This window comes from Lactuca serriola, chromosome 1 (assembly GCF_051521515.1).
Source record: "Lactuca serriola cultivar US96UC23 chromosome 1, Lser_US96UC23_V15, whole genome shotgun sequence".
NCBI lineage: Eukaryota > Viridiplantae > Streptophyta > Magnoliopsida > Asterales > Asteraceae > Lactuca > Lactuca serriola.
In genome coordinates, this window is record NC_136408.1 from 12,375,537 (window position 1) to 12,403,435 (window position 27,899).

The 27,899-nt window shown below is 31.4% G+C and overlaps 3 protein-coding genes across 3 annotated transcripts; 1 reads left to right on the plus strand and 2 right to left on the minus strand.

The window, feature by feature from the left end:
• The first annotated feature begins 620 nt into the window (after positions 1 to 620).
• On the plus strand, positions 621 to 4,238 carry LOC145101966 (zinc ion binding protein). The gene is made up of 6 exons (XM_079039309.1): positions 621 to 2,327; positions 2,408 to 2,463; positions 2,532 to 2,804; positions 2,886 to 3,128; positions 3,206 to 3,448; positions 3,653 to 4,238. The coding sequence occupies exons 1-6, from the start codon at positions 710 to 712 to the stop codon at positions 3,671 to 3,673; spliced, it is 2,454 nt and encodes an 817-aa protein (XP_078895435.1). The 5' UTR covers positions 621 to 709; the 3' UTR covers positions 3,674 to 4,238.
• A 579-nt stretch (positions 4,239 to 4,817) lies between these two features.
• LOC145102046 (Adenine nucleotide alpha hydrolases-like superfamily protein) lies at positions 4,818 to 7,140 on the minus strand. Its single transcript, XM_079039409.1, has 3 exons — positions 6,586 to 7,140; positions 6,263 to 6,381; positions 4,818 to 5,151 (listed from the first exon to the last, which is right to left on the minus strand). Exons 1-3 carry the CDS (start codon positions 7,009 to 7,011, stop codon positions 5,001 to 5,003), a joined length of 696 nt encoding a protein of 231 aa, XP_078895535.1. The 5' UTR covers positions 7,012 to 7,140; the 3' UTR covers positions 4,818 to 5,000.
• A 16,699-nt stretch (positions 7,141 to 23,839) lies between these two features.
• LOC145051651 (protein FAR1-RELATED SEQUENCE 12-like) lies at positions 23,840 to 27,299 on the minus strand. Its single transcript, XM_078999521.1, has 7 exons — positions 27,143 to 27,299; positions 26,961 to 27,035; positions 26,797 to 26,844; positions 25,890 to 26,678; positions 25,540 to 25,799; positions 24,545 to 24,736; positions 23,840 to 24,445 (listed from the first exon to the last, which is right to left on the minus strand). Exons 1-7 carry the CDS (start codon positions 27,297 to 27,299, stop codon positions 23,840 to 23,842), a joined length of 2,127 nt encoding a protein of 708 aa, XP_078855647.1.
• Positions 27,300 to 27,899: the final 600 nt, after the last annotated feature.

Consider the following 27,899-nt stretch of genomic DNA (forward strand, 5'->3'; position numbering starts at 1 on the left):
TCTGACAAGAAACAAGTTAAAAACAAATGTGGTAATAGGCCTAAAAATGATCTAAAATCTATGGTAGCTAACTAGTCAACAAGCAGCAGCTCAATACCACCATCAATGGCATTATCCAAGAAATCCCTTAATTCTATTTGAAGAAATCTAAAAATCGATGAAAAAAAAGACTAACAAGATTGGAAATTTCAATTAAAATTCTGGTATTAAACCAAAATAAAATCAATAAAATAATATAGTTAGTTTTTTTTTGTTTTACCATTTTTACATTGGCTATTGAAACAAAAAGAGAAATACTAAAAGCTTTTTAGCCAGCAGTATCATTTTTTTTTTTTTTTTTTTTTTTTTTTTAATGGTTGAAAGTTCAAGTCTCGTGATATTTATAGATGAAACTAGGTGGTAGTTTCAGAAAAAATAAAAAACATTAAGAAAAACTGAAAAATAATAGAAAATAATAATAAATATTATTTTGATAATAAAACTAAAATTGATAAATATATTTTTCAATAACTCTAATCAAATCAAAAATTGAGATTTGCCCGTAAAAAAAAACATAAAAGAGAAAAGAAAAAAAGAAATGGAGTAATTCCATTTTTCATTTTTTCTCCTTCTCTTTACCAAAGTTGGTATTTGTCTATTTGAAACGATTTCTGGTTATCGTCGCAACTTGACCACTTTTTTATGAGCTTCTGGAACTCTGAAAGAAGCCATGGACCCGCCGGAGTTACCTGAGTGCCCGGTCTGCCTCCAGCCCTTCGACGGCGAATCAACAATCCCACGCGTCCTCGCCTGTGGCCACTCTACATGCGAGACATGCCTGATCGACCTTCCAAAACCACCCTTCCCTCGTACCATACGCTGTCCAGCTTGTACCCAGCTTGTCAGCTACCCAACACAAGGTCCTTCTGCCCTCCCCAAAAACATTGACCTACTCCGCATCTCCTCCTCTCTTCTCCAATCTAACCCCGATAGCCTCAACTCCAAACCTAAACCCCCCACCGTATCATCATCGCCAGACTTCATACCCAATTTTTGGTCTAATGAATTTCACTATAATTGGAAGGAATGGGTCATTCCACGAGACACAATTTCGGTAGACGCGAGTGTAGCTCTTGACGAGTCGTTTTTGCTTGGAACGGCTACAAATTCGGAGGCTTCTTCTGCGATGTCTTCCAGGTGTCTGATGAAAAGTCATCAAAAGGTGAGCCTGTTTAAAGTAGGTTCTTCTACTCATAGTAACGAGAACAGATTCAACTACAGTTACTTTGCGAAAGCTATCTGGGTTTTGTTTAAAATGAGGGATGGCGCATTAGCTGAATTGATGTTGATTCTAACCGCAAGTTTGAAGGAATATCGAATTTGTACTGCTTATGGGTTGTGGTATAACGAGGAGAATGGGGATTTATATCTGGTCTGTGAAAGGAAACATACGACTTTGTTGAATGTTATTGAATCAGACATCCAAGATGACATATCTAGTTTCGCCATGATTGGTATGGAGTTATGTGAAACCATAAGTCGATTGCATGAAGCCGAGTTAGTAACTGGATGTACTTCATTATCATGCTTTGGTATCGATGATTTTGGGCACCTATTTATCGACCTAAACGATGTGTTCATGGTTGGACATAGAATTCAAAACATGATCTCAGAGACCTTATCGTTTGCAGAAAATAAAGATAGTAAAAGATTGGAAATGTACACATTTCCTAGCCCAGAGTTGTTAGCAGAGTTTGTAAAGAAAAGAGACATTGACTTGGAGTTTGGCAAGTCAACCATTAGCTATAGTTCAGATGTATGGTCGATAGCTTGCATATTACTTTTGTTTCTAATCGGGAAGTCTTTTGGTGAGGAGACACAAAACTTCTTGTGCAGTTATATATTCACATTAGTCAATGAAAATGGTGATGATTGTGAAGAGTTACACATGGCATGGTTGGATAAAGTTTCTGGTTTGTTAGATACTAAATTGGGTTCAGACTATGTCTTAATGAAGGATCTGTTGCACAAATGTCTATGTTTGGACCCTGGGACTAGACCAGTTGTGACTGACCTTTGGAAATCCATCAGGGAATTGATTATCAAACCAAAGTTTGAGGTAATGAGAAGTTTGGAAGAGAAAGTGATAAATAAAAGCACCTGTCACTGTTTGCTTCTAGGAGACTTGTCATGGCCATTAAAGAAACCTGATAAAGTTGATAAAAATGGTTTTAAAGATGGAGACTTGGTGGTGGAGAGTGGTGTCATTGAGGGTATTCGTGAGAATTCCATAAAATGCACTGATTTGAAAGGTCATCTCGATTGCATATCTGGATTAGCTGTTGGAGGTATGTTTTTGGCATTTTTAAATATCATGAAAATGTGGTTTAGTATTTAGTGGAGATGATTTGGTTTAATAATTTTGTAGGGGGGTTTCTTTTCAGCTGTTCATTTGATAAAACAGTGAACGTATGGTCTCTCCAGGTATGCATCATGATACCATTTACATATACATACATGGAAATGATGGATTAATGAAATACATAACACAGGGTCTTAATCATGTACATACATTCAAGGGTCATGAACATAAGGTTATGGCTATAGTTTATGTAAACAGAGAAGCTCCAATATGCATAAGTGCTGATAATGGAGGTGAGATTTTCATGTGGGCCATTAAAGTTCCATTTGAGGAGAATGCTTTCAAAAGACTGAATGAGGAAAAAGATTGGCGCTACAGTGGTATTCATGCCTTGGCTGTTTCTGAAGCTGGATATTTTTATACAGGCAGCGGGGATAAGACAATAAAAGCCTGGTCAATGCATGTAAGGGCATTTACGTCTTTTGCACATATGGAACTATTTTTATTTTTTTTTACATTAATTATTCTTGTAATTAAATGTCAGGATTACAGTTTGACATGTAGTATGAGGGGTCACAAATCAGTGGTGTCCACATTGGCAGTTTGTAATGAGGTTCTGTACAGTGGAAGCTGGGATGGAAGCATTCGGTTATGGTGTTTAAGTGATCACAGTCCTTTAGCAGTGTTGGGGGAGGAAGAAGCAGCAGCATCACCTTTTGGCTCTATTTCGTCTCTTGCTCTTGATAACCAGACTCTTGTTGCAGCTCATGAAAACGGATACATAAAGGTTGTTTCTCAAACTCACATTTATGTTTTACTTATTGAAGTAAGAATTTGATTTTATTCTTTGTGTGGCATGATCAGGTATGGAAGAAAGACGTGGCTTTGAAGCCCATTTCAGCACACATGAGCTCCATTTTCTCAGTTTGTATGGAAGGAGAATGGTTGTTCAGTGGTGGTTGGAACAAAACTGTTGTTGTACAGAAACTATCTGGTGATGATGATGATGTGACAGAAATTGGAAGTATTTCTGGTGATTCGGTTGTCACTGCATTGCTTTATTGGCAGGGAAAGCTTTTTGTTGGCCAGGCTGATAGAATAATCAAGGTTTCAAACATCATTATCATTCAAAACGACGTAGTTTTGAGTAAAAAATCACCCTCTTGATGGTTTTTCTTGAATTGTAAAACCAATCAAAATGACATAGTGTAGTTTTGAGCACATGTAGTTTATGAGAAAAAAAAATCAAGTGGGTGGTTTTTTATAGCATATTTTGTTTGTAATACTCATGTGTTGTATAAAATTTTGTAGGTATACAGTTTTGGAGGATGATTTGGAATCTATGAAGGAGAATAGTTAAAAGCTTCTTCATGGTATGGTTATGACTTATGAGGTTATAAGGTGAGTGGCAATATTGTATTGTATGAGGATATAACTATTTTAAAGATTTTAAAATGTGTACATATAAACATACTACTAAACATATGCATATATGATATACCCACCCACATACATAGCACTGTATATACAAACATATACTGATACACAAGCAAACAAATATACCCTTATAAATACATGTAGCCTATACACATACACTTAAACACACATGTACATTGTACATAAGCATGCATGAAAGAAATATATGAGGAATTGTTTCTAAATATACTAACGACAAGTTATGTAGTGTATGAGGTGAGTTTGTGCTCGAAAAAACAGTATTGGTGTTGGAGCGTGATTTATATTGGTTTTGGGTGCTGTGTTTATATATAGTTTAGTGAGTTGTTTGTTTTGTATTAGGATCATTTGTGGTACGTGGTTTTATTAAACAAATGGATTGACATCGTTAATGGATTTGACCTAATATTTTATGAGTTTTTAATTTAATTGGTTTTTTATGTGTGTTTTTTGGTATATCTGTTATAATTCATGCTTTAAATATTTGATGGTTTGTTCAAGATACGGGTCTTTGACATATTTATTTGAATTGAAGGGGTTATGATTTATATGGTAAGAAACATGTAATAGCATAGATCATTGTCATCTTAATATTAAGAAACTACGATATTTTTGTACGTAATTTCTTTTATCAAACTTTATTTCCAAAAATATAAAATTGGTTTTCAATAAGTTGAGGGAGAAAATTATTTTTAATGAATTATTTTTTAAAGCAAGCGCTTATTAGAACAATCGTGTACGTGCACTGTAAGACATAATAGTTTCGTACAAATATAACTCGTAAAAACTCTTATTTGAACCAATGTTAGGTATCTATGGAGCATGAGGTGGGTTTTCATTTTTTATTTTAAAAAAAGCAATAAGTGTTGATCCTAAAGGCGTTGCCAAAAAGTAAAAGAAAATCATTTTTGAACACAAGAAAAACAAAATCTCGCCAATCACACCACAGGTTTCATATCATTGTTATTAGGAAAAAAAATGCATTGAAAAAGCAGAAAAAAAAAAAAAAAAACAATTACAGTTGTGGGCTGAAATTATTATACAATAGAATTAGAATAGTTAGCGGTTTATGGAATGACATGAGTTTTATTTGTTGGGTACTAACACTACATTAGTTCATCAACATCTGCATCATACACATACACATACATTCATATTACACCTATGACACTTTTAATTAATTAGACCTTAATTAATCAAGTAATTAAGCCAATAACCAAAAATCCTTACGCCATCTTGTGCTAATCAGGTACCCACCGATCCCTTTGCTCTGCTTCCTGACTCCTATTGTCAAACATTCCACCGTGTTGATACATTGCTCCACAAACCTCTCTGTGCTACTCATCCCTCCCAAGCTACAACAAATACCAAAATACTTTCATTATCTTTTAAACTTTACCTTTTTTATAATCAATCAATATACCTAATATACTTTACTTTTACTTGAAATAGTAGCATACTTATTATTCAAATTTTCAATATAAAGGACACGCCAAAATGATGTTCTTCTGTGTATATTCCCGCTTTTTTGAAATTATTAACAAGACAAAAGATTCAGTCAGCTTTTTCATAAATAGTTATGTCTTCTTTTCTTTATGTTGATTTATACAACTCGACTTTTAATCAAACTCATTAACCAGGTACATACCGATGTTCCTTGATATCGACAGTCTTATTAAAAAAAGTGATGCTATTTTTTTTTTTAATAAAATAAAGATAAAAGGTTGTAAAGTATTGGATTTGACCCGGTTTATTTTTTAAATAAATAGTTTACCAATTTCTTTCCAACAATAAAATACAATCATAGTTTGCATTGAAATCGATTCTTTTTCAATTAACTTCAATCAATGCATTATTTTAATTTACCAGTTTCACTATTTTACACTTTTTTTTTTTGCATTAAAGTCTTTCCAATAAATGCACCGTCATTTAAGTGTTAGAAATAAATCAAATAATAGACCAATAGAGCATCATCGTTCACAAATTTAACCTTTTTCTAGTGTAAAGCATTCATATCTACAAAATGGTCCCTCAATTTTGATAACTTATTTACTTTAACTTTATTTAAATGTATACTGGTTGTATTAATTACTACATTAAAATTAGTTTTGATATTTTAGTAAATGTGCTGAAAATGTAACTTTTTTTTGTTATTTAATGATATATTTCTTTTGGATAATAAGAAATTTTAGTTTTGTTAAAATGATATAGTAATATAATTTATCAAATCACTTGAAAAATACTAATATGTGGGGATACTGTGAAGTAAATGTATATAATCAAACATTAACAGGGAATATACTTTAGAATATTTTGTTTTGATGTAAAATATAGTGCAATATATTTCAAATGAATTATTGTTTTTATAAATAATTTCCACCAAAAATCAGTGATGGGATGGAATAGATTCACCCTCACAAAAACTATGTAGTAGGAGGAAGATGAAAGAGAGATGAAGAGACAAACCATTGAAGGAATGAAGAACTCTTTTGACCCAAAACAAGCACCGACACCTCTAGCTTCTTCACTTGGCTCACAACTGTTGCCAGCTTTGGACCTTCAATCACTAATGCTTCCACTTCCACCTGTGGACAAATTCAGTCACCATGTTCAGAAACGCCATAGATTTCAGTCCAGATCTCATATTGCTCACAAACAAAATGGGGAAATAAAAATGAGGATCTGTCGCCGTCAACCAAACTGGTGTAACGCAGATAAAACTATCCCCAAAATCAATGTGACAGAAATGTTTAAGATCTAGAATAATGCAGATCCGTAAGCATTTTTACCTCAGGTTTACAGGCCTTGCAGAGGGTACCAAGCGAGGTAACCAAAAGATTTGTAGGAGCCGAAGAAGAAGAACCACCTTGACTTTCCTTGTTCAAATTAGGGCTAATCTGAAGAAGAGTAAGCATATCCCCTTTATTAGCGACATGTGTAAGCGCCCACAACATAGCATGCTTGGAATGCAACGATTGATCCACTACAACCATGACTCTCTTCCTCTTCTCCATCATCCCAGTAGTACCAGATCCCGAGCGTCCAGCGTTACTTCCGTACATCCCAACACCTTCCATCTGCATCAAATGCGACTCCCTGTAGCTGCTGCTAGCTTTTTTATTGTAAGTACTGTATCCACCCCATCGCTTGGATGTTGATTTCCAGCCTTCTTTTTCACTGAGTTGCCTTAGAAACGATGATTCTGAGGTCGGCATTCTACTTAGAAGCCAGTAGTACAATGGATTGAAGGCCGATGTAAATGGGGTACAAGGAGGAACAGGTGTGTGTGAATGTGTGTGTCAGTGAGAAAGAGCGGGTGGAGGGTCACAAGGGTGTAAATATATATAATAAGAAGAGTTGTTGTGTTTGTATGCGATTGATAATAAGGTTGTGGCGTGTGGGAAAACAACAACTTTGACCGTACCCGGTAATCCAGTGCGTTTGTGTGAAATAGAGAGATGGACAGAGTTTTCCTCATGTATTTCTACTAATTCTTTAATACTACTATTTTAAAAATTATCACTATTTCTAAATATATTTGATAATTTTATATCCTTTATGCTTTGGGTACTACCCATCACAACATTTCAAAAAACTTTTTTCACCTAGTTGAGATAAGAACAAACACAAAACTACTATTTCAAATACAATATAATTAGTATTGTCTCCCAAAAATATAATAATCATAAGATATTGTTGTTTTTATATGTAATATGTAGTGTAAAAATATGTAATAGTATAGTTGAGATAAGAACTAACACAAAACTACTATTTCAAATACAATATAATTAGTATTGTCTCCCAAAAATATAATAATCATAAGATATTGTTGTTTTTATATGTAATATGTAGTGTAATAGTATTTGTGTATTATGTATGACATCTACTTTAATTTAATGTATAGTAATATCAAATACATGTCCTATATAAAATAATATAAAATTAGGTATATGTCTAGTATAGGTAATTGACTAACAAAAGTTATTTCGTTGGTTGTTGTTTGTAAAATACTGACTATATAATGATCATTGATCATATGAAATAGACAGAACGAAAATTTATGAAATGAATTTACTATTAAATTTATTGGTTGAAGTTTCTAACTTCTCAAGATCACCTACCCTAAAGATACCATAAAAATATCATACAAGAATTTGATAAGGAGAAGAATGTCATAAGATCACGATCAGGTACCCTCTTATTTATCATTTTTAAGACTTTATAATTTTTATTTTTAAATATTGTTATATTATTATTTTGAAAGTTTATATTTGGATATCAAAGCTAGATTATGATGTCTATATCTAATGAAAATATAAATGAATCTATAATCATTAGTAATGAAGAAAATGAATCAAGATATATACTAGATGCACTAGTTGGTAAAGATAGTAAAATAAATAAAAATGCTATAAGAAAAACAAATTTTACACTATAAAAAACATAATTTTAAATATAATATGTTTAGTAATTTATTTTTTAGAAAAATGTCATTTATTAAGGAAAGATAGCAGGTGAAGAGTCGTTCCTTATAGAATCAACTCAATCAAATATTATTATTCCTATAATAAACAAACAACTACTAAGAAATAGAATATAACATATTAAAGAATTAGACCGGTTAAAAATAACATATATTCATATACCTACAAATCAAGTAATTTTAAAAAACAATTTTAGCGACTTAAATTCACCCATAAAATTAGAAATTAGAGATGATCGAATAGTTAATGATCAAAAAAGTATTATTGTCAAAGGAAAATGAAACCTTATAAAAGGAAAAATAAAGTTTAATATAAATATTCAGTTATGACTAAGTTTAAAAGATAAAAATGTAAGTAATAGTATTATAGTAAGATATAGATTATTAAGATAAAGTTTTAAGATAAAACGCAATCACCATTTCAGTATAACATACCAAATAAATTATGTTCTAACAAACTCTCATCGTAGTATTATTTTTAAAACAAAAGATAAAATTCATATTGATAAATTATTTGAACCATTATTATCCCTTTGAATCTCCAAAATTAGAAAATAATAGATTATTTCACGAATCAAAATTTTGAAATACGTTAAATACACCATTAATTAAAAACAATCCTATTACATACATAAAACTAATAATAGAACATATTCATATTGAAAGAGAGAAGGTGCCATCCCAATCAGCATCACTATAGACACGTAACTCAAGAGATGACGTCAAGGGAAACAAGAGGGTTTGACATTGAGTGCCACGAAGATTTCTCAGAATATGGAATGCAACTCCCCAATGAACAGGGATAGGAGCAGTAACAAACTGACTGACAACATGAATAGAATGAGCTATATTTGGACAAGTAACTATGAGATAAACGAAACTTTCCACGATAGTCCATGCTAGATGCATTTTATATGCATCTTTTAACATGTTTTTCTCGATATTTTCCTACAAAAAGCTATTATCTTCTTTGCATTGATATAATTTGCGTATTTCTAATTTTATTTATAGAATACCTATACTACTCACTTTTGTTATGATTTTTCAGGACAAATTGGAGCACAACAGGAATTCGACACTTTAAGGATGCGGTGGATGGAGCATTGGAGCCAAATGGGAGTTGGAGCTGAAGAAGGATGTTTAGGAACAACTTGGACTGCTTAAAAGGAAGGTCACAACCAAACCACAGTGAAAAAGAAGAAATGTAATCGCAGAGTTCCATAAATGTAATCGCATATATTGATTGAAGTTCCAATTGGCTCGAAAAATCAATCTGAAGAAAAAAATGCGATCACATATTTATCTCGAAGTTTTAAAAAATTCATAAATGGCATTGTACTTCATTAAAAAGGTTCAGGATGCGTTTTCGTGAAAAATGCGATCGCATTTCCTATATATGCGATCGTAAAATGTTTTGAATTTCTACTATGCCTATAAATAAAGCCCCATAACTCTTCAGTCAAGGCTAATAGCGATTCCAAATGGCAGAGAGATAAACTTTTGAAGATTCCAAGTGCCAAACAAAGATTGGAAGAACCCGATACAATATGTATTATCAATTTAGTAAAATTTATCAGTTAGAACTTAATTTCATCTTTTGTAATTCGTTTTTAGCCACGTCAGGCTAAAAAAACCCTAGATTTTAGTTTCACAAAAGACTCGACTCTTCGTGCGAGAAATCATTAGGCACGATTTTTTATTGTGTTTATTGTTTAGTTTGATTAGTTTTATGCTTAATTGAACGTCTGATTTGAAATTCGTTTTTGTTGGCCACTTTAATTGTTAATGAGTCATTCCAGTTATCTAATTATCTAGATCTGGAATTGTCTTTACTAATTAGTAAAAATAACAAATATTATATTTGTTCGATGTTATAATTAACTCTAATATAAACCGATCAGACAAGTCTTTATGCTTCCGAGCTCATGAGAAGTATTAGACTTTACTGAGAATTTTACACTGTGTCTAATGTTATTTTTCTTAATTAATTAAGAGCTTATTTTAGTTAATTCAGTAAAAAGTAAGGTTTAATTCAAAGTGATTGTTTTGGTTAACCATTTTAGTAGAAGAAAATTGTTAGAGCTTATTAATGATTTTCAATACCCGTTTAAATAGTACACAATTCATTAATCATGTCGAAAGTTATTCGCATGATTAGGAGAGTCACCACGAAACTGAAATTGCTTTTACCTTCTGAATTTTTATCAAGTATTTAAGTTGTGTTTTCTTTTATAATTTTTTGTTTAAATTAGTTTTAATAATCATAAAATCCCCCCATTTTAATTTATGTTAAATTAATGTGTGCCTTATGCAAGAGAGGCATAGAATATAGGATGTGTCCCCGTGGATTCGACCCTGCTTTGCCACTAGGGCAAAGGTCGTCATCTTTGCCACTAGGGCAAAGGTCTCCTCATAGTCAAAATTGTATTGTTATAAATACCCTTTTGCCACAATCCTGGCCTTGTATCTCTCAACATACCCATCATACTTTGTTTTTATCTTGTACACCTAATGATAACTAATCCTATGTTTACCAGGAGGAAGTGAAACCAAATCCCATGTATGAGTCTGATAAAGAGCAATAAGTTCCTCAGCCATAACATTTTGCCAAAGAGGACCTAATATAACCTCTTTATACGATTCATGTTCAGACAACTGATGAATGTTGGCTATAAATGAAGTAAATGATCATGAGTATGTAGAGTAAGAAAAATCTGGAAGTTTGGTGGACTTGATAGGACAAGTAGACCTCTTAAGGGGTGGTGAAGGTGGGTCTTCAATCTCAGTAGTCAAAGGGACAAACTCAAGAACATGAGGAGTCAAGGAACTCTTTGAAGGAGTGGGTGTGTCATGAACTAGAGGATTGAATACCCATTAAGCATTTGGAAGTTTGAGTGTGAGATTTTTGTGTGTTTCAAAGGAAGAAGAATGTGGTGGTGAAGCTTGGAAGCTAGAACCAAGCTTGGACTAGAAGTTCTGCATTATTCCCCATCATTAGAAGGTATAAAGTTCATACCTTGATGGCTAGTTTGTTAGATCTTGTATATGTGTTGATTTAATGTCCTTTTGGTCCCAAGTTGATTAGTCTTGAGCATGGCATGTTCTTGACCCATTAAGTCATCCTTTCAGACCTTAGGAGGGGTCTTAAGCTATAAAAATGTAGTATTATGGGTTGGTTTTGCTCCATGCATGGTGTGGAATGTCTTAAGGCATTAAGATGTTGGGTTTTTATGGATTAAGCACTTAATTGACATGAAAATTCATAAAGTTTGAAACTTTATGACTCTAAGGGGTATTTTGACCGTGGATCTGAAGATTGGACGAAAGAGCTTAATGCAATAAGCTCTTAAAGAGATTTTTGGAAACTTGGGTGTACGCCCTGTGTAATTTGAGTATGCAGTGCGTACGTGGTCAAGCCCATCAATGGCGGTCAACGCTGGAGTACGCCCCGCTTACGTGCACTGTGTCGACTCGGCTGGGTTGACTTAGTTGACTTATGGATTTTGACCGGTTTAACTTTGGTTTTGGCCAAGTTTGACTAATGGGGTATTTTGGTTAGTTTTTGAAAATTGGTCTTTTGGATGGTGTTTGAGAATTTGGTATTTTAGACAGATGGATAGGTGTCGGTCAGAGCTGAGATTCGGAATAAGATCTCATCAACTATTGATCAGATTGAGAGATGATTTTTCCTCACTGTACTTGCGGGTCGATGGCACCAAGGTCGGCCTATTGGATTAGATGTCATGTTATGTGATAGTATGTTATCGTGTTGTAGTGATTTGTTAGACCTGTATCATGGTATATAGGATGATGTTATGTTTAGTGGTCTGTAGATCTGCATGATTTTCTGTTGACTGATTATATGTTTATATGTTATATGTGCATATGTTTGGTTGGTGGTTGAGGCTTTACTACTATGTACGTGAGCCAACAGACTGGGGGCATTTCAACCCGATGGTTGATTGGGCCCGAGGGTATTCCATCCCGAAGATGACAGGCCCCATTGTATATTGGCATTCCAACCTGGGGTATTCCATCCCGATGATGATTGGACTCGGAGGTTGAGTGGGCTTAGGGTATTTCAACCTAATGGTTGATTAGACCCACAGTATATTGAGATTCCAACCCGATGGTTGATTGGGCCTTGGGGTATTTTAACCGTTGGTTGATTGGACCCATAATATATTGGCATTCCACCTAAGGCATTCCATCCCGAGGATGACTCGACCCGGAGGGTGACTGGGCCTGGGGTATTCCAACCCGATGGTTGATTGGACCCGACATGTTATTTGTATATGTTATCTGTTTGTGTTGGTAGTTTGGGGGAACTCACTAAGCTTCGTTCTTTTAGTTTTAGGTTATGGGTTCAGGTTCTTTATAGGACCGGGGCGAGGTGAAGACGTGACCGTACACATTATTGGTTTTACTACTGATTAGATCTTGAGAGACTCTAATTTTCAATCATGTTTTGGAAACAATGGTTTTGTAAACACTTTTATTATTAAAGGGGGTTGTTTTGAAAAGTTTAAATTTGTTGAAATTTTTGGGATGTTACAGCCCCAAAGGCCATGGTTCATTCCTTTAAGCCTACGATTGAGGAGGCTAGGGCGGCGCTGGACGTCATTACTGGTATCTTTTCATTTATGATTTTGTCAAGTTATTTTATTGTATGCTTATTATAATAATTATGCTAGGTACCTTCTTATTGAATTCCTTTCCTGCTCTTGTGCTTTTTGACTTAGGTGCAAGTCGGTCCTTTGTGTCTCGGTCCTTCAGTAGGAGTTTTGATATGTCTCTTAGAGAGTTGGAGTGTCCGTTGTGGATTTCCATCACCAAAGAACACAATGTTTCCACATTAAGCATTTTTCAGGATTGTACTTTGGAGATTTTCTAGGTGTCTTACCTAAACGATTTGATCCTTATCCCGCGAGGCAAGTGGAGTTCAGGATCAATCTAATCCCCTAGTGCAACGCCGATTGCTAAGGAGCCATACCGATTAGCACCACCAGATATGCATGAATTCTCCTCTTAGCTTCAGGAGCAATTGGGCTAGTGGTTTATCAGACCGAGCAGTTCACCCTGGGGAGCACCAATTGTCCCTTGGCATTTGACAAGGGACTCAAATTCGAACGACTTCTATCATTAGTGTTGGAATGTGGACCTACTGTCGGTATCTTTTTTATTCCTACCTCTTTGTATAACCCATGATCAAATTTAATGGTTACCATTATTTGTTATTATTTCATTTCACAGGTAGTTGGCATCTAGCCCTTATATTGCTTGCTAATACTACATGACTTTTATTATCATACCGTTTATCAATTAGGGGGTGTTTGTTTTATCTTTTAAAACATCTTTTAGCTTTTAGGAAAAGATAAAAAGTTAAAAGATGTTTGGTAAAAGCAACAACTCTTGTTAAAGCTACTTTTGGATATAAGGAAAATTATTTTTTTGGAAAAGTCAGGTAAACCTGACTTTTTGCAACTTTTCCTAAAATGACTTTTGCCCCCTCAGAAGCTAAGCCAAACACCCCCTTAATATATCTCTTTGTGTATGTCTAATTTATCTACATGCAAGACACTCTCACAGTATTCCATGAGCCACTTGATCTTGATACGGTACTTTGTTTAGAAAATATATGGTTTTTTATTTAGAATTACCCACTGATATGGGGAATTTTACATATAGCTGGTTGATTACCATGAAATTATAGAATTACCTATGGGTTTTGGCATTATGAGGAGCAAACTTGGCCAGGGTCTTATATGAATCTTGAAGAACTAGAGGTTAGTCATTGCTTTTTTATAATTAAGGTGTTGTTTGTTTTTTGTCTGCAGATCTTTTTGGCCTCTTCTATCCGCGCCGCACAGACCACGCATAGACATGAGGCTTCGCAAATTGTTTGTCTTTTTGAAGACTGCTGACCTAAAAAGGTCAGAGCATCCTTTTCTTGGCGCAGATGTGGACCAGAGTTTTCAAACCTCTTCAAACATCTTCTAAATAAAAAAACACATAATTCTGTTTTTTTTTTTTTTTTTGTTTTTTTTAAACTTAGATTTATTCAGACTTTATCTATGATAAATAAATTGGAAAAAAGATACAATACTTAAAGAAAAAAAAGGTTTGATAACATAATCATGGCCTTTGTGACAAATTTATAAATAAATATTTAATTACAATAATAATTTGTGGAGCTGTTTATATAGATATGAAAAAGAAAATCATAATATTGTCTTATATTTTTTGTGCCAAATTTTATAAAACATTATTTAATGCAACATCGTTTATTTCTTGGAAAAAATATATATGGTCAGTTTTTAATTGATTTAATTGAAAAGGTAAAATAAAAACTTTGAAAATTTTCATTTTAAATCAAAGTTTATTTTCATTCATGTTATATGTTAAATTCTTTTATCCCTAATTACAATGTTTAGATATAACTTTACGACCAAAGTTTGTTGGTTTCTATCAAATTTATAAAATAATTCTTACCATTTTATTTTCACTTTTTATACAATAATACATAAAAGTTAATCTAGATTTTTAATTATCTATAATAAAGTCATAAAATTGTAAAAAAAAAAATCTTTTAAGTTTAAAAAAAAAAATCAGTTTAAGATTTTAATTTATTCTAACACCCTGCAAATGTTAAAAAACAAACAATCTTTTTCTTTTAGACTGCAAACGTTTGGTTCACCTCTTCTACTGCAAAGGTTTGCAGATATGGTCCGTAAACTGCAGACATTTTGTCTCAGGAAAAACAAACAACACCCAAAAGATCATTTCATGTAATTTCTATCCAGGTGAAGTGCACATGGGTTATGAGTTATGTAATCACAACATACTTGTATTATTTATTAATAATAACAATGTATAAACAAACTTATATTAGCAACCTAATTAAATATCTTTACACCTAATAACAACCTACTTCCAATTACTTAAACGTAGTAAAACATACTTGCATTCTTTTCCCCTGTTATAGCAATATATGCAAAATGATACTTGTATGCCATTTTACAAGTTTGAAGTTATATATTGATATTATCGGTAAAAAATTATAAATATGTAGCTATTATGATTAAAATAAGTGTTAACTTTTGAGGTTGTTTTGCAATTGTAGGTTAGTTGATCTACATTTAAAACTAATCAACACCACACTACCGGTTACAAAAGTTAATGAAGCTCAAGGGACCAACATCCTCTCATTATTTGTTTATTTCGGTTAAGGAATTTCCATAAATACTTTTCAAAAGAAAAATACTCATAATAAAATAGTATGTAGTAGAAAGATCCTTCATGGAAGACAAAGTTCAGTCATTTTGCCTATTGTTCTAAATGCTCCAAACATATCCCCACCACTTATGCAACAATACATCCAGAATTCAGAGCTTTCCTACGAGTTCCTCCATCCCTTTTAATGGTGGTAAACTAACAAGTGCTTTTAAGTTTAATGGCAACTACAAATCTTCTTTAAGTGCTTCTAACTTTTAATATTTGCCCTTGTGGTATCATATCAATATAAACAAATGCATGAATAAACTAGGGAACTTCTTCTAATTGTATTTAAATGCTTTTAATTCTTTTAGATATCTTTATATTAAATATAAGATTATGAGTATTTTATAATAATATTTACTAAATTATAATAAGTCATTCGTAACTAAACTTATCAAACCACTTGTGTGAACTTTGAAAATAATTGATATATATATATATATATATATATATATATATATATATATATATATATATATATATATATGGGAAAAATAAATATATATTACAGCCCTACCTAAGTTTAGGTACAAAACCTCATTAAACTACGTTGTTTTATTAGCTAAAGATTACAATTAAGGATTCATAATTAACACTTGATGTGGTAGATTCAATATTGAAGCAATAATTTTGATAGTGAAGCAAATATGTTAATTATCATTGACCTTCGTGGTGGTGGGAAACATTAATTTTCACTAACGTAAAGTAATAAACGATCATGGAGGAAAAAAAACATGAATGGCCAAACGATAACAGAGGAAAGAAATGCAATAGAGAATTGTATATTTACTAAGCGAAAACTGAACCTGTTATATTTACAAAGATGAAACTCCATAATTTAGAGGTTTAGTATCTAAGCTTAGGTGGGGTTGCAATGTATATTTCATATCCCCATATATATATATATATATATATATATATATATATATATATATATATATATATAGGTTAGGTTATTTTGTTTTTGTTAAGTATTGTGTGCCCATGTAAATGATTGTAGGCCAATCATTTGTGGTAATTTAAGAAAGTGATTTTCTTTTTAAATTAAATAGAAAAAAATCAAATAAATGGGCTTTAATCAGTTGACCGGTCAAACAAGGGTAGAATGGTATTTTGCCCCGTCATTTAATTAGGAAACGGTGGATAATATGGAATGATCAACCGATAATCCCAAATATCTCGCTTACTCTCATAATCAAGAACCCAAATCCTTAGGAGGTTGAAAAACATTCTGATTTATTGTAATCAGTCTTCAAAAATCGGAAGATCATTTGAAGGTTTTTCTTATAAATATCGACATTTATCCCTAGAAGACGGAATCGACATTTGGGGGCTTATATTAACGGTATTCTGCAACCATGAGGAGTACATGATCCAGTTCATTTAAGTCAAAGTTCAAGAACACAGTAGAAACGACGTTGAATCTTGAAGACGACAATGATGATTTCGTTGCTGAACCTGAAGGTAACAATTTTTTTGTGGTATTTAATGTTTATTTAGTTCAAAAAATGTAGTAGAATTTAGGAAGTGTTTTTGAAATCTTTTATATGCATGTATGATTTGTGGTCTGGAAGAAAAATGTGTCATTTTTTCGTATTTTATTAAGAATCGTTACTGTGTATGTTATTCCGCCAGAATGTTATGTTTATATGAACGTGACCATGGTTGTTATTCTGCTAGAATAAGTATACTTGTTTTATTGGTTAAAATTGTAAACTAAATTACTATATTTAAGTTGTTAGTTAGCTTTTTTTATAGGTTTTAAATTCTAATGGAATCACAGTTTGTATATGATTTATTACCTAAAAGTGAAAAAATCGTAGTGATTGTATGTTGAATAAGGTTATATGTTTCATATTCTAATAGAATGTTCTGTGTATATGAACCTAAACATTGTTGATATTCTGGTAGAATTGTAATCTAAATTTCTATATTTAAGTAGTTAATTAACATTTTAAACTGAAAAATTCATAGTTCTTGTATGTGGAATAAGTATACATGTTTCATATTCTATTAGAATGTAATGTGTATAAGAACCTGAACATGGTTGATATTCTGATAGCATAAGTGTACTTGTTTTACTAGTTAACATTGTAAGCTAAATTTCTATACTGAAGTAGTTAATTAGCATTTTATATATAATTTTAATTCTAATGGAATCACAGTTTGTAGATGATTAATGACTAAAACTGAAAAATTGATAGTTCCTGTATGTGGAATAAGGTTACATGTTTCATATTCTGGTAGAATTGTAATCTAAATTTCTATTTTTAAGTAGTTAATTAGCATTTTAAACTGAAAAATTCATAGTTCTTGTATGTGGAATAAGTATACATGTTTCATATTCTATTAGAATGTAATGTGTATAAGAACCTGAACATGGTTGATATTCTGATAGCATAAGTGTACTTGTTTTACTAGTTAACATTGTAAGCTAAATTTCTATACTGAAGTAGTTAATTAGCATTTTATACAAAATTTTAATTCTAATGGAATCACAGTTTGTAGATGATTAATGACTGAAACTAGGGGTGTTCGTTTGGATGGATCGGTTCGATCCGATCCAATTAAATAAATCCAAATTGATTTCGGTTTTCAAAATATGAATCCGAATAATCCAAACTAAATTCAAATCCGATCCGATCCGATCCAATTACAATTCGGTTGGATCGGTTTTTATGATTCGGTTTTCAGAAAGTAAAACATTTTAAAATGACATATAATTATAATATTATCTAATTTTTATAGAAGAAGCAAAAAATTATTTAATTGTAATTTAAATTTTATAAACTACTTAGAATGTATATTATAGTTTAATATTTAATAGCTAAAGAACTTTTAAGAGAAAATGCATATTAATGTTTTTTATTAGATGAAACTTTTTGAACTTATTTGAAAAAATAAATTATAAAATTAATAAATAGTTATAGTTATATTAAAAATAAATAAATAATAAATTGTTATTCGGTTTTTTTGGATTATTCGGTTCATATTTTATAAACCAAAACCAATCTGAAATCCAAAATAGTAATTCGGTTTTGTTGAAAACCAATCCAAATATCCAAATATCCGAACCAAATAGTCCAATCCAATTTGTCCAATTGGACAATTCGGTTTTATCCAAATAATGAACAGTCCTAACTGAAACTGAAAAATTGATAGTTCCTGTATGTGGAATAAGGTTACATGTTTCATATTCTAATAGAATTTTATGTGTATACGAACATGAACATGGCTGATATTCTGCTAGCATAAGTCTAGTTGTTTTACTAGTTAACATTGTACGCTAAATTTCTATATTGAAGTAGTTAATTAGCATTTTATATAGATTTTTAATTGTAATGGAATCACAGTTTGTAGATGATTAATGACTTCAACTGAAAAAAATCATAGTTATTGTATGTGGAATAAGTTTACATGTTTCATATTCTAATAGAATGTTCTGTGTATATGAACCTGAAAATGGTTGATATTCTGCTAGCATAAGTCTACTTGTTTCACTATTTAACACTTCTAATAGAATGTAATATTATATATGAGTGTGAAATTCGATTGTATGAATCTGATAGAATTCTAAATTTAATGTATTTGATTCTTGTTGAATTAGCCTACTTGTTTTATTAGTTAACTCTGTAATGAAAATTTATCCATGTAAGTAGTTAATTAGCATAGCATAAAAATGTTAAATTGTAACTGAATCAAATTTTTTAGATGATTAATGAATTAAACTGAAACAATCAAAATCTTATATATTGGAAAAGATTACGTGTGTAATATTCTAAAAGAATGTAATGTTGCATATGAGTGTGAATATGATTATGGTATAATTCTGAATAAACAGTATTTGATTGTTGTAGAATAATTTATTTTTATATTCTGTTAGAATTTATTATATTATAATATATTTGTGTGATGTTAATGTTTTATTCTGTTTGAATCGGTATTTTGTGTGTATGATGGTTTTGTTATAAAAATAAATTTTTAATCTGTTATAATATAAGGAATATCTTATATTATAAAACATTAATCCCAAATTATCTAATACTAAACATTATGCTATCTATCGTGTGTTGTATCAGAACAAATTCAGGAAGAAGAACATGTGAACCGAGAAAGAAGGTCAAAGAAAAAACTTGATAAATCAATTGAAAAAAAGACAACTCCTAAACCTTTAAATGCACTACTTTTGGAAAGAGAGATAAGGTCGAAGATGCAATTTGATAGAGTTCCAATTGTAAAACATTTAAAAAATAAGGGAATTGTTGAATCTGTCAAAGAGGAAAAAGAAGATAATGTTAGAAAAACAAATAAGGAATACCCACCTGGTTTAAGATACCTTCCAACCAGAATGAAATGTGATAACATCACTGCAACTGTTATGGGAATGTCGCCAGAACAGAAACAAACAATCTTGAGAATGGGTTTTGGATTAATTCTGCAGGTGAATATTACAAGTTATCCGGGACAACTAAGCTACTATCTTTTAGATGTTTATGATGCAGATAGTAAAAGACTTGTCCTACAAAACTCTGTTATTGAGATAACAGAACAAACAGTGCATGATATGATGGGGTTGCCATTTGGTGGAGAAGACATCAATGAGTTACCATTGTGTGATAAGGGAAATCAAATTCTAGAAGAATGGAGGGGACAATATAGTGGTGATAAGTTCAATGGTGAGGAGTATTTAAGAAGGATTCAGGCTACAACAAAGGATAATTTGATGTTTAGGCTGAATTTTTTGACCCTATTTGTTAACAACTTCATAGAGTCAATGTTGATGGGAACAAATCAAATAAAAGTGGTAAGGAAGTTGGTGTTGGTAGAAGACTTTTCAAAGTTAAATTGGTGTAAATATATGCTTGATTGTTTGGGATCTAGAAAAAAACTATGGAAAAGGGATAACAAATCAAGCTACTACAGTGGTCCTATTACACTTCTGATTGTAAGTTTGAAATAGTTTTATATGAAAATATATATTTCGTATCGATTTATTATTGATGTATTGATTAAGTTAATGTTTTTTTTTCAGTTGGTGTACATGTATAACATGAAGTATTCTATCAAGATAGACAAAAGGCTTCCTTTTATTGGGCATATAAACGGTGCTAAATTGTTAGAGGTTCAACGATTGGAAATCAGTTTGGGAGGGTTCGGGAGGCAGGTTCGGGATGAGCATGATGATGTCGATATGGGCGATGAAACAGGAGCTGAAGAACAGCAAATCCTAAGCTTTAAGAGGGATTTTGGAGATGAGGAGGTAATATTATGGTAGAATATGAAGTACATATTCTGAAACTAATAGTTAATGATATATTCTAATAGAATATATAGTACATATTCTTGTAATGTTATTATTTGTTAATTATATGTGTTGCAGGCGTACGCTGCTGTTATAGAGCATAGTTATAGGGTAATTCTAACAGAGAAAAGTACTATGGAGGTTGCATTGAAGGATGGTTTGGAAAAATTCCCTCATAGTGTGGTGTTGAATGAGTGGATGGAGAAAATGAATGAACTTTTCAAGGGAGTGTTTGAAGGGGCAGGTAACAAAAAAGTGCATGAGCCTGCTTGCTTTAATGAGGTAAATATGAATGATATAGGTGATGGCGGTGAAGGAAATAGTTCACCTGTTGGAGGATTGATACTTACTGAAGTTAATACAGAAAAAGAAGTCAATTATACCACAACTGTTGATACGACTTCTTTAACAATGACTCAGTTTCATCGACTTCCAGGAGTGAATGAGGAAATGATTAATTTGTTGGATGAAACTGAGTTACAGGTGTATAGAAAGAAAAAGCGAATGTCAGTAATCAGTGGGGATAATCTGGTAGGAAGAAATATAGGAGAAGTTGTTGATAATGCTGCAGGATATGATGATAATGAGAAAAGGGAAAAACGTATTCCTAATAAGGCAAAAGTATTTCATTCGCCCTATATTGAAAGAATTGTTAAGGTTGGGGAAAAACTGACTAAGGATGAAACATGGATATGCAATTCAGTTTTTGCATCTAAAAGAGATGATGGGTCCGTATTTATATATATGTTTATATATGTGTCACCTATTATATTTCTATAATTTTAAAATGAATGTATTCAGATTGATTTTATACATAATTTTTGTCACAGGGATGAGATTTGGGACATTGGAACAGGCCATTTGCTGCACCAGGGTTTTGCATATCAATTCAATCATGGAATGTTTTTGCATTCTAAAATAATTGATTGTTGGGCTGCGTTTTTAAATAAAATGGAGAACTACAAGGATGAATCATCGCTTTCGATATTTTTCTTCGATACAACTATTGTGGTATGAATTTATTTTGTAAAATAATTTTTAATTCAAATTTATTTTTGTAGAATTAATATTGATGTTGAGGTGGGGTTTTTCAGACAGAACATATATTGAATGAGCTAAAGTCGGAAGATATGAAATGTAGGCTTTTTGCTACTTTATTGCGAATCTACACTAAGAAATTTGATGTGAAGCCAAGTTTTAGAGATGTTGCACTTGTAAGTTTATTTTATCAATATAATATTTGTGACATCAATTAATATTAACTTAACCTCTTCTTTTAATGTGTACAAGGTTTTCTTCCCAATAGTTGATGATGGAAAGTATTACTTACTCATCTTTGATCTGAGATCAAGTTTGTACTATATAGTAGATCATGTGAAGAGAACATGAACTTTGGAAAGAAAGTATGGCATGATACCAAACCTGGTGGTAAGATAATCAATAAATTTCTGATCAATAGTTTTCCATTCTAAGGAATATTATAAGAGTATGTTTGATGTATCTGTTGTAATTAATGACAGAAAAAAGTGTTTTGCAACTACTTGACATCACAACATCATCCAATGGCAAAAACGTTAACTTTTAAAGCGGGACGTGTGATGAACATATCTTGGCTAGTCGAAAAAGCTGGAACAGAATGTGGAATATACCTCATGTGGCATATGGAAACTTACATGGGGGAAAATGAAGGGCGTTGGGAGTATGGTCTTACAGGTAAAATGCCTGCTAATGTGAGTGCTACAATTAAGTTAAGGACGAAATACATGGCAAGATTGTTGACATCTGATTTCAATAAGTTCAAGACTATGATAGTTAAAGATTTTGAAGCGCTTCGTAAGCTTGATATTTTGGAACAAGATATGCTTCTAAGAGAGTCAGCTGAAAACAGGAAGAAAAAGAGAAAAACAAAAGGGTCGTAGGTAGGAGTGGTATTTAATAAGTTGTAAGATAAACTTTGATATGTCATGAGCTGAACTTGTTTTTTTTGGTGTTGAAACATGACTCTGCCTGATGTTAGATGTTTGAAAAAGTAGTTTGTCTATCAGAAGTTATGAAGTAATGTTATCAGTATTTAAGCTTATATCTTATAATGGAATGTTAATTTTCGTATAAAGGGTGTGTTGATGCGTTGTTTAAATTCTGGGATGATGATGTTGTGCATTGTGAAAATCAAAGGTTCTTGTTAGTAATGTAGTTTTCATATAATGCAAATTAACATTACTAATGCATGTGTTGATGTATTTTTGTTTCTAATAATCTTGTTAATATAATTCAATGTTGTGGTTAATAATGTTTTGTGACTATTGTGACTAGAATGTTTTTTTACAGATTATATGATGATGATGCAAAGTAGTATTTGTTATGATTCTGGTAGAATATGTTATATTGATTTAATTTTATGTTAATTGGATGTGGATGACGATTGGATCTTTTTTCATTAAATTGTACCTTGTTTAAAAGTAAGTATCTTTTTTCATTAAAATGTACCCTGTTTAAAAGTTAGTATGTGTGTGTAAATGTATGTGTATATATAAAATTCTATTGGAATGAATATGTTTATGTAATATATAGTCATTTTGAAATAGAATATAAATATAATGAATTCTTGTATACAAATTGCAGATATCGTTTGTATACTACACTAAACAATATAACATTTTTGTTAACATTAAAATCAATCTTAGAATGATTGAAAGAAGTTGTATATGTTGCTGTAAATTATACAATCGATGGAAATTTTGTATTAACATTTTTGAAAATAATGAATTTATACAGTCGATGTAATGAATTTTTGTATTACGTTTTATGATTATTTTTAAGTAATAAGAAAAGATAAATATTGTTATGTTGATTGACAATGTCATCGTCAATAGTAATCAAAGTGAATACTTTATTGAACGACATAAAAGATAACAATGAATGTGAATCGACAGAATTAAATGAAATGTCATTCTAATAAAACCAAAAAAAAACAAGGAACTTATTTCTGGGTGTTCTTTAGAGGACAATTTCTTTTGTCATGATGAACCATCTGTTCACATGTAGCACATTTTCTCTTAGGTTTCGAGATTTCCTTCTCAATCATCTCTTTTGTAGATTTTAATCTTTTCCCACGACTACCGCAGCCTTTGTTACGAATATCTGTAGGATTCTGAATGTCATTAACATCAGATTCTACATCTGGACCAACCACGCCTAAAAGCTTCTTGAAATGATATGCTCTGGTCGGTAGATCATGATTTGGACAATCGTCCACGATTTTTTTTTTCAACTTATTCTGTTCGTCGAGGTATAACTTTAACTTTGCTGCATCATGGCTCAAAAAAGACACACAACGGTCAATAGTTGAAAAAATATCAATAGCAGTCATGTCGGAATTAGAATCGTCAAAAGAATTATTGAAGCGTCTTTTCAGTAATTCTGTTGGAATAACATCTCTACGCCAACGTTTCAAAATGTACTTTTCAGGAATTTGTTCGATGCCATAAAAATTAAACACACAGAATATGTGTATGCATAAGATACCTACATGTTCAAAATGCATACAAGTACATTTCAACGAACCATCTTTGGTTGAGTGTGTGACCTGTAAAATATATGATGATTAGTGAGAATGTTTAAGTTGTAAATTTTTAGTGTTTAAATGCAAATGATAAAATGACAATTAATGTGAAAAAAAATATACCGTGTATTCAGTATCCCTTATAAGACAATCATAATTGTATTCCTCATCTTTGTCATCAACATCGACATCATTTGTTTGCCTAATAATTATGTTCTTTGTTTTCTCCATAACAATAATCGTGTCAACACCGTTGGAAGATATCATATTCTTTTGGAAACAATTATCTTCGGATCTTGATATCTCCTTCTGAACCTGATAAAAAATATTTCGTGTATATACATTTGAAGCATGAGGTTCATACGGAGTACGGGTAATGAATTTAGGAAAAGTGGTGACAGTATTAAAATCATTGAGAATTTGGTTATGTCGTTGTCGTTCCATAACTGATTCAAATGTCATCATAAACATGACAAGATAAGATCCGGTTAATGTCGTGGTTTGAAATGACCAATTCTGACTTTCAGACAGCGATGTAGTTCGCATAAGACCAGACATTGGAATGTGCTTGAAAAATGCGGGGATCCAAGATTTTTGCAATCCATACATTGTATTCATCCAAGTGTTATCAGTAATTTTAAACTCCTCCAACATCTGACGCCTCACATTCTCGAATTCATGTGGTTCCAGCTTAGAATTCCAAATTATAGAGTGAAAACGCTTTCGAAATTTTTGATTGGTTGTTGCATCTTCAATTGATAAAATTTGTATAAATTCATTCCGTTAGAATATGATATCATGAAGGTAGAATATGAAAAAATAATTGTAGAACCATACAAAAGTAAGAGTTAAACTAATTGATTCTGTCAGAATATGAGATAATTGTAGAATCATAACAAAAAGTAAGAGTTAAAGACACTGATTTTGTTAGAATGAATTGATTATGGTAGAATATGAGATAATGAATGCAGAATTTTAAAAAATCATTGAAGAATGATAAGAAAAATTAAGAGTTAATGCAATTGAGTATGTTTAAAACAAAACATTCTGGTAGAATATGAGAAAATAATTGTAGAATCATACCAAAAAAATAATAATAATATTCGTTTTATGCATACCTTATTTGGCAACTTCTTCGTTATATGCCACATACATAACCTATGATGTGCCAATGGGAAAACCTTATCTATAGCTTTTTTTAAAGCTGGATCTTGATCAGATAAAACCAATTGAGGTTGTTTTCTAAAAGCTTTCAAAAAAGCTCTAAGCAACCATTCATAAGAAACTCTATCTTCTTTACTTAAAAGACCAACACCAAATGTTACACATTTTTTTGTGATTATCGATGCCAGTAAACGGAACAAAAACCATATCATACCTATTTAAAAAATAAAATATTAGTTTACATAACTGAAAATAATGAAATTCTTATTGAAAAGTATTAAAGGTTATAAATACTTATTCATGCTGAATGTGGCATCGAGTGATACAACGTCTCCGAATGAATTGTAATTATACTTTGCTGTTTGGTCAGCCCAGAATATAGAATTCAATCTCTTGTTCGACACTTTATACTCAAAAGTAAATGATGAGACATTTTTCTTCCTGTCATTCATCTTGTCAACAAGGAATTTCGCGTCCCTCCCACCTATGTAACAATTAAGATTCCTCCTCGCATTCTTGAAATCAGTAACCAATCCACCTCGAACCGAAGGACCAACCTGAAGAGCACTATACAGGCTATGTGCTTTTACAGGACCAATGTTTTGTTTTGACAAATTATGAATGAAAATTTCTTGGGAATAATCAAGTTTTCTTTTTGAACGAGATAAGTGCATATTGCCTTTGCTAAACAACTCATGATTATGTCGCTCTACAAAATCACTCACGACATATGTAAGAGTACCGGGAATTATTTCTAAAACAACTTTCGCTTTAGAATTCCTCCTAAATAAATCTTTCCTTCTTTGAGTCTTTTTTTGCTGAATATCTAGAGTATCTAGTTTACTAGTATTCGGATTACCTTCCCGAATGCACACAAGATGTCTATTTGTAATAATCCCATTTTTCATTTTTTGGACTCTTCCAAGTCTGACATCAAAACCAGATTCTAATGCATATTTTCTATACATTGTTTCTGCTTCACCATATGAATTAAATTTTGATGAAACTTTTGGTTTAATGTCGTCTAAAACAATCGGAGTCCAATACAAGGTGCCACCAGGAGAAACATAATCATGAGTAACATGTGGTTGTCCTGCTTAAACATAGCAAATACAAAATTATTCTGAAAGAATTATATAAATTTTATTCTGACACAATTTTATTTTTTCTGTAAAAATTAAAATATATTGAATTGAATTTAGTACATTTACTGAAATCAATATTAAACTCTGAATCTTCATGAGTAACATGTGGTTGTCCTGTTTAAAATAGTAAATACATAATCATTCTGAAAGAATTATATAAATATTATTCTGAAAGCATTAACTTTTTTCTGTAACAACTTCAGTATCCTGAATTGAATTTACTTTAGTACCTTCACTGTAATCAATATTAACCTCTATATCTTCATCAACGAAGTGATTTTCGTCTTCATCATTATTTGCGTCCTCTATATGTTCAGCAATTAAAATATTAACATTTAACATTAAACATGTTTGTTACAATATAGAATCTGAAAATAGAATGAAAAATTAAACAAAATATCAAAAAACTAACCTAAATTAGGATTACTGCTTTCTCCTGTTTGAAATCCGTCATTATATAGTGTATCATTATCAGGAAAATCGAAATCTTCAATTCCATTGTCATCATCACTAGCCAAATAATGTTCCTCATAAATATGATTATTGACATCCGGTTCTTGATCGCCCATTGCTAAGAAATTCTGAGAGTGTTTGTATATGCTTCGTTAGTTGAAAAATTAAAATATTTAAAAATGTCATACAAGCTAGATAGGGATGAAAACAGATTCTATGCAAATTAAAAGCCTTGATATTAGGGATCATTGATAAAAATAAATGATTCCGATTTGATTTTTTTTTAAAACATGATAAAGGAAAAAACATTCATACGGTACTATATTCACATTCCAAATATAAAAAATTCCAACAGTACATTATATTAACTACTTAACAATATTATTATGTATTTTTTTAAAGAAAAATTGCAGAATATTTTATTGACGAAATTATTCTATTAGAATGTTATATAAATATGCATTAAAAAAATCTGCATGTTATCGGAATGAAATAATTCTATCAGAATACTATAGCAAATATGACTTATAAAACATATCAATTTTTGTTAACTCGAATCAATGCACACATTAGTAATTTTTGTTAACTCGAATCTGCTTTGATATTCTGTTGGAATGATAACCTGTATGATCATATAACACATAAATATAGCAGAGAACACGAACATCTTATTAATTTTAACCATAATACTTAAAGAAAGACACATAGAATTCATC

Bases quoted from the DNA above. Each gene is read 5' to 3' on its own strand.
- LOC145102046 (XM_079039409.1), bottom strand. From the start codon at position 7,011: ATGCCGACCTCAGAATCATCGTTTCTAAGGCAACTCAGTGAAAAAGAA. The intron at 6,382-6,585 runs GTAAAAATGCTT...ATTTGTCCACAG, and splicing joins GCAAGGCCTGTAAACCTGAG to GTGGAAGTGGAAGCATTAGT. The intron at 5,152-6,262 runs GTTTGTCTCTTC...TATTTGTTGTAG, and splicing joins AGTTCTTCATTCCTTCAATG to CTTGGGAGGGATGAGTAGCA.
- LOC145051651 (XM_078999521.1), bottom strand. From the start codon at position 27,299: ATGGGCGATCAAGAACCGGATGTCAATAATCATATTTATGAGGAACAT. The intron at 27,036-27,142 runs GTTAGTTTTTTG...CTGAACATATAG, and splicing joins AAGCAGTAATCCTAATTTAG to AGGACGCAAATAATGATGAA. The intron at 26,679-26,796 runs GTAAATGTACTA...ATGTTTAAGCAG, and splicing joins AGAGTTTAATATTGATTTCA to GACAACCACATGTTACTCAT.
- LOC145101966 (XM_079039309.1), top strand. From the start codon at position 710: ATGGACCCGCCGGAGTTACCTGAGTGCCCGGTCTGCCTCCAGCCCTTC. The intron at 2,328-2,407 runs GTATGTTTTTGG...ATAATTTTGTAG, and splicing joins ATCTGGATTAGCTGTTGGAG to GGGGGTTTCTTTTCAGCTGT. The intron at 2,805-2,885 runs GTAAGGGCATTT...ATTAAATGTCAG, and splicing joins TAAAAGCCTGGTCAATGCAT to GATTACAGTTTGACATGTAG.